The sequence below is a fragment of the Oryzias melastigma genome, linkage group LG9 (assembly GCF_002922805.2).
Source record: "Oryzias melastigma strain HK-1 linkage group LG9, ASM292280v2, whole genome shotgun sequence".
NCBI lineage: Eukaryota > Metazoa > Chordata > Actinopteri > Beloniformes > Adrianichthyidae > Oryzias > Oryzias melastigma.
The window spans coordinates 3,605,066-3,616,350 of NC_050520.1; the positions used below are offsets into that span (position 1 = coordinate 3,605,066).

Genomic DNA, 11,285 nt, shown 5'->3' on the forward strand with positions numbered 1-11,285 from the left:
CCAGTGGTTCCCACCATGTGCAGCCTCCCTGAACTTTTAGTCCTCATCACAGTGAGGTCTGATACATATGGGAAACTTTCAAAATAAAGTGACAGAACAATCATGGATGTTGCGTCAGGACCTGCTGTGTTCAGCTTTGGTGACTTCATCTAAAGAATTCTGGCTTTGGAGCAGAACACGTTCAAACCTGTCCGGGTTTGGTGTTCTCTTCAACACTCATCGTTTATAAGAAGCTCAGGATGTTCAGCTCTCTGGAACATCTGTCCTCAGACCTTCTGCTGGTCTCATCTCCGCTCAGCTGCAGGTTTGGATCTCGAAATTCAGCTTTTACACTTTTTCGTTTCACACAAGAATCAGAGTTTTACTGCTCCGCGGAGAGTTTCCCCGAAGACAATTTCCTTAGAAGCAGAACTTTTTTTTTCTCTCTTCCAGCTGCTTCTTTTCTCCCCGAAAGGCGGAGAACTGAGCTCTTCCTCCTCATTCTGTTCCTCCTAATCCATCCCAGACCGGGACCCCCTCCCCGCCTCACCTTGACCCGTGACGCGCGTGCTCTTACCGTGGGTCGGGTCGGGTCGGGTGGAGCCGCGCGTGGCCTGCGTCTTTCCACGTCTGGAGAACAAAGTTTCCTCACGGCCAGACCCGAGTTCGTCCTCCTGCCGCGCTCCTCCTCCTCTTCTCCTCCTCCTCCTCTTCCTCCTCCCTCCTCCTCCGCATCGCTTTCTTCTGCCAGACAGCGGAACACTCGTGAAAGCTGAAGGTGAAAACAAGAAAGGAGGAGAAGTAACGGGGCGGGACCGTTACTCCAAACTTCAGTTTATGACCCAACGCTGACCTCTAGCGGCGGAAGAGGAAATCACACTCAACCATAATTTGACTTTACAACAACTAATTCTATGGAGCTAAGTTGGGCCCAATGTTATTTGAAATCCCCTAAAAAACATATTTAAAAAATATATTGGTCTCTTGCCCCCCCCCTCCAAAAATTGTTTCTATTCTAAAATAAACTTAATTATTTTCAGCTTCAAATGTTCATTTTTTTAAGTTTCAAAACTAAAAATGTCAATTATTTTTTTTAAACTTTCAACTCTTTTTTTTTCATTTTTGATTTTGAAATTTCTAGATTCTAAAATAAAAAAGTAAAGTAAAAAAAAAAGATTTGAAATCGAAATTTTGGGTTTTGAAACCTGAGAAAAGAGAACATTTGAAGCTGAAAATAATTAAGTTTATTTTAGAACAGCAAAAGCTTTAAGACATTTTTATTTTATATTATTTTATTTCTGGTCAAACACCAATATATTTCCTTAATTTGTTTTATTTCAACTTCAGATAATATTGGCCCCAATTTAACTACAGATAAATAGTCACTTAGACGTCTTTTGATGGTATTAAATGAATAAAATCTAATTTAGATATAAATTAAATTACAACTGAACAAAATGAAAAATTGAATTGTCATATAAACACAACTTTTCTACAAAAGGAGATGATCAAACTGTAGATTAAAACAATTTACTATATTTTTTTCTCAACAGAAATTTAAATAAGTGATTACTTCTGAAAATGTAACATAACTGATCATGTTTTCGCTCCCTAGTGTCTCCTGTCCTCTGTCACACCTCCAGAACATCTCACCTCACATATCCTGAACATCTCCAACGTTCTCCTCTGCTCCTCCAAACCTCAGCCCCTGTCATAGACTGTAGACCGAAAAGACAATCAGCTCTAGTGCTGCCAAAAATCTATTATTTAATAGTCGAGTAATTATCGCTTATTTTTTCCAATTAGCCGACTAATCGGATCACGTGTAATTAGATGTGGAGCACAAATCTTATTCATCATTAGCGTTAAACTAACTAAAAACTAGAAATATAGCATGAACTGTGATAATGTTAGTGTGAATACTGTAAGTTGAATATGGCTGCTGAAGATGCTGAAATTGATGGTTAAAAACACTGAAGCTGGTAACCAGCTAAAATATTAGTTAAATGCCAAATCAGCCTAAAAAACAGAAAAAACTAAGTTAGCCAAAGAAAATAGCATGTAGCTGAAATATTAGCTAAACTCCAAATTAGCCTAATAAAGAGAAAAAGCCTAAATTAGCCAAACTAGCTAACATGTAGCTGAAAAATTAGCCAATATCCAAAATAGCCTAAAAAACTTAATGAATGCCAAAATAGTCCTAAAATCTATCAGAATGCCATCATAACTTTCATCTTTATTACACTCTGACTCCATATAATTTAAAGTGACGAGTAATTGACCACTACTTTAGTCGACGACTTTTTTAATAGTCGATTAGTCGTCAATTAGTCGACTCATCGTGGCAGCTCTAATCAGCTCTTCTGACCCTCTCAGTTCTCCAGAAACATCTGTGGTTTTCTTTCTCAGCATGAAACCAAACTGTTTCCCACAAATGTTCACCTCTGACCTCATCCAGGTTTTTCCACTCATTCCCATAACTTCTCCGTGACTCATCCGCTCTTTTTCTCTACATTTTCTGAGCATCACTTTTCTTCCTAAATATGGAACACTTGTCTTCTATTCCTCAAACAAGTTTCCTTCAAAAAAAAAACTCTAATACAACTTTTGTTTGACCTTTGACACCTCCACCTTGTGCATCTGTCTTCGATCCTCTAACTTTTTCTCAGCTAATCTTTTCCTCTTCGCTCCTGAGCTTCTTCATTCCACCTCGTTTCAGATGACACTCCAGCTTCCCTCCTCCTCCTCGTTTCCTCATTTCTCTGCCGTTGTTCATTCATCTAGAAGAACCTCCTGATCTCACAAAGCCTGTTTCACCTCCTCCCTGAAAGCCTCACAGCACTGCTCCTTTTTCAGCTTCCACCACCGGATCCTCTGCTCTGCTCTCTTCATCTTCTTCACCACCAGAGTCGTCCTCACACCACCATCCTCTGCTGTCTTGCCACCTTCTCCTCAATCACAACTTTACAGTTTCTGCTCTCTTTCAGATTACAGATGATGTCATCTGTTCTCCTCCCTCCCTTTTTTCTTCCAACTCAAGTTTTTATTGAGTTTTAACATCAAATAACATTAAACAGGTTATATATGCAGCAGGATGGAACAGAACAAAACAGGGTCCTATTGTAGAGCAGATTAATATATAAAAGGAAAAAAATAAAGTTAATTTCATGACAAGTTAGAAATAAGTAGCCAATTGTTGGAACCATTCACTTTGCTGATCATTTACAGTGATATGGGACCAGAAGTATCCCAGGTTAACAGTCTGTTGGGGTCTCTGTTTTTTATTTGTTTAACATGCGTTCATATGATGCCAATTTGTCATCATATTTATCCATACTTTGATTTGTGGAATTTGTGGGGTTTGCCAGTGTCTGAGGATAACTGTAACTGCCACGTAGACCCCAACCATCAGAACTGAAAATGTCCCATTTGGTATACCCGGTTCTCCTCCTCCCTACGCTTCTCTTTTTTCTGGAAAAATGTCTTCTCCTCCAGTTCACATCCTAAAACCTGACAACATTCACCACCACCAAGTCTCGGCTTCAGACTCCGACCAAGGACCGCTTTGGTTCTATTTGGGATTCTCAGGATTGATTTCTCTTTGGTTTCATGTTGGACACTCTTCCTGGATGTGGGACACCAAGGTGCTGATTTGTGCTCTTTTTAATGATGCCAATACAAGTTTAATTACCAGATTAAATGATCATGTTTAGTCTTAACACTGACTGCTGAAAATGTTAATTTGTGTTCAAGTGGAATTCTCTTTAAACATTAAACAGAATGTTTTCAGTTAGTTTGATGGACGAATGTTTCACATTAAAATCTTCTTCTCATAACTTGCATCTTTCAATGCAACAGAACTGTAAAGGCTTGAATTCTAAACTACTCAGACTGACAGGCGTTGACATTTTTATTTGATGCCGTTGAAATATTTCTCTCAAATAAATGTGTTAATAGAAAATTATCAGTTATTATTATTGTTCTGTTTAGTTTTAGGCTTAAATCAATGACAATAAAAGATCCAACGTGTAACAGAATAAAGTTTTAAGCTTTTTGGGTCTCCATGAGGGCTGCACGGTGGCGCAAGTGGTTAGCGCTCTCGCCTCACAGCGAGAAGGCCCCGGTTCGACTCCCGGCTGGGACCTTTCTGTGTGGAGTTTGCATGTTCTCCCCGTGCATGCGTGGGTTTTCACCGGGGACTCCGGCTTCCTCCCACCATCCAAAAACATGCTTCATAGGTTAATTGGTGACTCTAAATTGCCCCTAGGTGTGAATGTGAGAGTGAATGTGTGTGTGATTGAGGCCCTGCGACAGACTGGCGACCTGTCCAGGGTGTACCCCGCCTTCGCCCTTCAGTAGCCGGGATAGGCTCCGGCGCCCCCGCGACCCCGAAAGGGAAGAAGCGGTCAAGAAGATGGATGGATGGGTCTCCATGAAAATCATGTGATATTGCAGTTCATCCTTTCACCACAAGGTGACGCTGTATCCATTCAACAACTGGTCTATTGTGAATATTTAAAAAGAGGGTTTTCAAACACGTGCTGCAGATTGAGCAATATCAAATTTCCGGATAAATTAGTATAAAAGTATAAAGATATATTTTTTATTTTTGCTGAAATTTTCACCGTGTAAAAGTCCACCAGTTATTTGTATAAAATAAAGTTCATTTTTTTTTCTAGAATTTATTCATATTTCAGTGAAAAATTATTAAAAATGTAAAGTTTTGTTGGTATAAAATAAGACATAATAACTGTTGAAGAATGTTCCAACATTCCCGGTTCACCTTAAAAATGAAAAACAAGAGGACCACCTTAAAAAACTGAAGGCAGAGGGGGCTCGGTCCGAGGATCCCAGTGGCGTCCTCTCCTCTGATTGGCTGAGTTCAGTCCAAGCGCTGAGTGGGCGGGACTTTAGAAAGGAGTACTTGACGTCAGTTCCCCTATTGGCAGAGAAGGAAACAAACATGGCGACAGAGTGGAGCAGACCGGGACGGACTCTGACTTTCTTGGTGTTTTTGTGGATCTTTTCGGGCCGGGAGGCCGAAGCCGCGGCGGCACCGCCACGGGACGAACCCCGGATAATCGGTATGAGGCTGGAGAGGAGCGACAGGCCGGCCGAGACCACCGACGCGGGGGACATTCAGGTGACCGAGGGCAGCCAGATCTCCCTCCGGTTCTACGGGTTCCACTTGTTGCCGAACAGCTCCGAACTCATTAAGTTCGGCGAACTGGACGAAGAGGATGAAAGCACTGACACGGCCTCGGTTCCGTTCAATAGAACTTGTCCCGAACACACTAAGGACATCATAGTGAGCGGGCTCATGCAGGTAAGTAACCTGAACACGTCCGGGGTTCTGGCCATCAGAATCAAGGAGCTCCGGAAGAGCGAGGTGCTGAAGACGTTCGGCCTGTGCGTCCTGGACACGCGGCAGCAGAAGTGGTTCCTGCTGGACGAGCGGGACGGGCGCCTGCGCGTGGTGGAGGAGGCCAAGTCGCTGCTGCCCATCTGGCTGCAGGTCATCCTCATCTCGCTGCTGCTGGTTCTGTCCGGCATGTTCAGCGGGCTGAACCTGGGCCTGATGGCGCTGGACCCCATGGAGCTGCGCATCGTGCAGAGCTGCGGCACCGACAAGGAGAAGCGCTACGCGCGCAAGATCGAGCCCATCCGCCGGAAGGGCAACTACCTGCTGTGCTCGCTGCTGCTGGGCAACGTGCTGGTCAACACCACGCTCACCATCCTGCTGGACGACCTGATCGGATCCGGGCTGGGCGCCGTGGTCGCCTCCACCATCGGCATCGTCATCTTCGGGGAGATCGTCCCGCAGGCGCTGTGCTCCCGCCACGGGCTGGCCGTGGGCGCCAACACCATCCTGCTCACCAAGCTCTTCATGCTGCTGACCTTCCCGCTGTCCTGGCCCATCAGCAAGCTGCTGGACTGCGTGCTGGGCCAGGAGATCGGAACCGTGTACAACCGGGAGAAGCTGGTGGAGATGCTGAAGGTGACGGAGCCCTACAACGACCTGGTCAAGGAGGAGCTCAACATGATCCAGGGCGCGCTGGAGCTGCGGACCAAGACCGTGGAGGACGTCATGACGCCGCTGAACGATTGCTTCATGATCCACAGCGACGCCGTGCTGGACTTCAACACCATGTCCGAGATCATGGAGAGCGGCTACACCCGGATCCCGGTGTACGAGGGCGAGCGCTCCAACATCGTGGACATCCTCTACGTCAAGGACCTGGCCTTCGTGGACCCGGACGACTGCACCACCCTGAAGACCATCACCAAGTTCTACAACCACCCGGTCCACTTCGTCTTCCACGACACCAAGCTGGACTCCATGCTGGAGGAGTTCAAGAAAGGTCAGTGGAAGCCTCTTCTCCTCAGGGTGGAAGGGTCTCTTACTGTTGGCTTTGGGGTTAGGGGTGTAGAAACAAACATCGGTTTGTCATATGTCACGATACTTTATTTGGTGACACTTGGATGTAACGTTTTACAGCCTCTTCAAATGAAAATTTAAGATCGATATTTGGTGAGAACCACCGGGAATCAACCACAGGGCTAAACATCACCACATATCGCAATATCGACATTTTGGCACACCCCTAGTTAGCGTTGAGCAGTTTTAGACGCTGAGTTGAGTAGAACCAGAAATAATTATTTTAATAATCGACAAATGGCCAATTATTTTTGCACAAAGGGAACAAACTCAAAACTAGTTATACAGCATTACCTGCAATAACACTATTGTGAATTCTTTAAGCTGAATTTGGCTGCCGAAGATACTAGTGATGATAGCTGAAGAAGCTGAAATTGATGGCTGAAGTTACTGATTCTAGTAGGTGAAAATGCTGAAGCTGATAGCCAGCTAAAATATTTGTTAAATGCCAAATTAACCTAAAAACAAAAAAAGGCTAAGTTAGCCAAAACAGCTAACATGTAGCTGAAAATTAGCTAAACTCCAAATTATCCTAAAAAAACCTTAATAAACGCCAAAATAGTCCAAAAAGCTGCAGAATGTTATTATAACTTTAATCTTTACTACACTCTGACTCTATAATATAAAGTAACAACTAATTGACTATTTTAATAGCCGATTAGTCAACTGATTGTGGCAGCCCTAAAGTTGAGACAGATGAGTTCCTTTGTCTCCTCAGATGAAAACATTTCCCAGGTTCTTGACTGCAGTTGTAGATATTCTAGTTCTTCATCTGCTGCAGATGTCATGTTGTCCTCAGCGTGTCCTCAGCGACGCCGTTCAGGTCTGCGCTCTGCTGTCGAGGGTTGGTGAACCAAAAGAAAACATCCTGTTTCTTTTGAAGATCTCCTGATACGGAGCCATTGGAATTCCTGAGCTGCAGGTGTGAAAACCCAGAGCTCACCTGCAGCTGATGAAGCTGATGCAGACGTTTGTGTTAGAACTTTCCAGAGAAAACACATGAAACATCTAATAAATCGGAAATATCTTTTAGGATTTTGAATAATTTGGAACACAACAACAAGTGACATACGCATGATGCTGTCATACAGAGTCCTTACGCCACACACAGGAGCGCGCACGTATCACATGAACAGAACTCATGGGATCCTTTTTCAGTCTGCAGGTTTGGGGGGTTTGAAAAAATGAAAATCTGTACGACACGCCTTACATGTTGTAGAAGTGTTCACTATGACCTGTCGCCCGCAGCATACCCATAGATAAAAATGAACATTTTGTCTGTACGGTCCCTGAGTGACCTTCATGTTTCTGCGTTTGACCTTTTTTACCTGTAGACGCCCGTATTCACCTGTGAGGACAGCTAGGACTGAGATGGTAGTAAAAACTTGATTTTTGTTTGAGAAAAGCAGAAATAAATCAGTATATTTTAAACTTTTGAACAATACATGGGTTATTGATCAATAAGGAGTTTAAAAGTTTATTTTTTTATTGATAATTCTCACTAAAACCTGTTTCATGACCGTTTCCTGCAGAAACTCATCCTGACTTATTGGATCCAAAACTGACCAATCAGAGAAAGGACAGTAACTTTTCCATTAACAGTCAGGACGGTTTGGGACTCAAATTCATTAAAAATACCAGTTATTACGTAATAATCACTTTCTTAGTGAAGTTGGTTCATTAATGAAAACTGTCTTTATGATCTGAATCCTTTCGTGCACTAAGCTGCAGTTGCATGCACGTCAACGTGCGCATGGAAATCACATGGAAGAACAGAGTCATGCTGCAGGTCTTCACCTTTGGTCAGAAGAAAACACATTTTTGGAGAAGTCATGTTGAAAGTCTAACTCATGAAATGATGTAGAATCAAAGCTTTGCATTAGTTTTCAGTTATTATCTCATTTATTTTATGACAGTTTTATATTTATTTTGAAATATTTAGGCATTAAATCATTTTTTTCCTAAACTATATTTTGATTTTTCAATTAGACTTTAATCTTATCAACATTTATTCAGATAACTTAACATTTACTGTTACAATGTTTGTAGAAACTTAATGTTTGAAGCCGACTCAGATTAACAACATAGAAAACTGTATGTTAAACCTTATTATAGGAATTAATAATTAATCTTTGATTATTTATTTGTATTAAGGCCATAAAGGTCTTTTAATACACTCTAGTATTTTAGAGTTAAAAAGTGAATTCAGTGTTGGGAAATTTTTAATAAATTTTACTTTATTCAAAGATACATTTGCTTTGCTCCCATAAGCTGTTAATTTTTAAAGCGAATACACAATGATGGTGTGTGTTAGTCATAGAAACACAACTGTGAGAATCTCACTTTCACGTTGAAGCTGCAGAACAGAATCAGAGGATGTTCCTCTGAGATCAGATTGATTCACTTCCTGTCACCTGATGGTGGTTTTAGAAGCCTTTGTTTCTACGCTGATGACACCCTCATGAACAGAATCACACACACTGCTCAGGTCTTTCAGGATTTACTGCTTCAGGGTTTGAGAAGAACGGCTTTAAATGGTCAAAGTGCACACAGAGCAGAACCTGGGTTTTTCCACTTCAGAATCTGAGACCATCTGAACAAGGAAGGAGCGGAATGGACCGGGTTTATGCTCAGTTTGACCCAAAACGACGACTCTTGTTCTGAAGGAATCACTCATATGTTTGATTGTCTCTTTTTCACTAAAGCACATTTATCAAACTAATTTTAAAGTTATGAACTAAGAAAAAATATGAAATGGACTTAACAGTAAAATCTAGGATTAAAAAGGGAAATTTAATGTTATTTACAGTTATATTATATATAACTCATTGGGAGAAGAGAACTAAACTAAAAACAAGATCAAATAAGTAATCACTAAAAGGTTGAAATGAAATCCAGTTTGTGAGTCGACTTTCACTTTAGTTGATCCTGGTTTAATGTAAATTGCTGCTTTGACTGATCACGTCTCTCTGGTCACAGAACTGGGTAAATGGAGGCTAAATAAAAACGCTCTAGAAACGTCGGTACCGACGTGGGAAAGTTAACGCTTCCCGGAGGCGTCTGCTTTCCCACGTCGGGCTGGTACCGTTCAGACGGCGGTCAAGTCCTAGCAGGTCGCCTTAACGCCATCACGCGGTGTCTTCATTTCCTGCCGACCCCCCGCCTCCGCTCTGACCCGACTCCCCGCCTGCATCCCGAGTTCCTCTGCCGGGCTGCTCGGCATCAGTTTCCATGGCGACGGCATCCAGCGGTGTCGCTGCTGGCGCTCTGATGAACTCTGCAGTGAGTTTCGTCCTCGCCGCCGTAGACGTCTTCACCCCCACTCCCCAGGACTTCCAGTTTGACCTTTCAGTCAGGCACAGAGCTGCCCCCCCCGAAGGGATAAATAATAAATGATGCTGGAAATAGTCAGAGAGCATTAAGAGGATCAGATTATCTGTGATAGTCATCAGTGTTTCACAATAAACGACTAAATATGACCATAAATTATTTCTAATCGGTAAAATTCCTCCGTCGTAATACTTCGTATATGCTAACAACTAGTAACACTTAGTATTACTACTTAACTCTTTATCGTCTGTACTGTTGTTTCTGTCGGGAAATTCTTTTTGCTGGATTTCACTTCTTAACATGACCTGCTGACTGCAATGCCCCGCCCACATTAAGGTCACGCATCTTCTGTTCGCTTTCAGGACAGCAGCTGAACCGCTGACTTTAGCCGTAGTCACCTGATGCACCTGAACGGGGGTGTTGGATAAGTGTTCTCTGCGACCTCTCGCCCGCAGCATGCCCATAGATAAAAATGTACGCGAACCTTGATGTTTCCTGCAGGTCACCTACAGGTTTGACCTTTTTTCACCCCGCAGGCAGCCATATCCACCTTTAGGGACAGTTGGGACTAAAATGTTTTGGCTGGTCGTGTCTTGACTTGCAGTTCAGCAGGAGGAGGTCGTGTCCTGCCAGCACAGAAACACAGATGTTCAGGGGAAGCGTAAAAACTTACGTGGGAGACTGTTGTGCATCCTGTTATCTCTGGTTCACACCGGGCCGGGGGCCGCTTCCATTCGACGCCAATGGTCCAAAGTTAATCTAGAACAACAATAAAAATGTCACACTTATCCCACTAAATATACTTTTACTACACTGATGGAGACAGAGCGACAAGGTGCAGACTCAGCAGGTTTTAGAATGTTCTTTGATACGGAGGTCATTCTGATTTCAGGAAACGTTTTGTGGAAATTCAGCTTGTATGTATATTTATATATATATATATATGTGTGTGTGTGTTTATGGTACAGTCCAGGTTTTAGCCTCAGCTTTCATTTGGTGACATTCATAAATGTGTCTGCTGTGCTGCAACTATAATAATAATGTAAGACTATAATAAAAGTAATAATTATAATTATTGTAATTATATAATAACAATTATAATAAGTGTCATTTTTCCTTTTTTAATGTGAAGAACCTTCATGTCATGCTGGACATCATCATGCAGAACTCAGGCGGTTCTGTTAACAGAACTCGGGCGGTTCTGTTAACAGAACTCGGGCGGTTCTGTTAACAGAACTCGGGCGGTTCTGTTAACGTGAGGTTCCTGTCGGCGGACTCAGTCAGCAGACGCTCACATGTTCCTGTGTTCCTTCTGCACACGTTTCTGCCTGCAGGGCCTCCTTTCATCAAACCAACATATAAACATATTCATTGATTTTTAGAGGAAAAGTGTGAGAGTTTGGTTCAAAGATGTTTACTTTGGTTTAGAATTCATGGAGAAAGAACTTCTCTGCAGCCGCTCACCCGTCCTGCTAACAGAGACTCTGGATGTTTGTTGGATTTAATCTGTAGATCATCTCACAGTTGTTAAGAATAT

The 11,285-nt window shown here is 42.6% G+C and overlaps 2 protein-coding genes across 2 annotated transcripts in view; one reads left to right on the forward strand and one right to left on the reverse strand.

Moving 5' to 3' along the window:
• The window catches only part of LOC112148260 (phospholipid-transporting ATPase ID), a 40,696-nt gene extending 39,922 nt beyond the window's left edge, over window positions 1-774 (reverse strand). Inside the window, exon 1 of the mRNA XM_024275204.2 lies at window positions 557-774. The gene's annotated coding sequence lies outside the window, so the exon portion shown is untranslated. The remainder of the gene's footprint in view (window positions 1-556) is intronic.
• A 4,126-nt stretch (window positions 775-4,900) lies between these two features.
• The window catches only part of LOC112148261 (metal transporter CNNM4), a gene marked incomplete in the record, with an annotated part of 45,090 nt that continues 38,705 nt past the window's right edge, over window positions 4,901-11,285 (forward strand). The window contains 1 exon segment of the mRNA XM_024275211.2: window positions 4,901-6,341. Coding sequence (XP_024130979.1) covers window positions 4,943-6,341 — 1,399 coding nt within the window.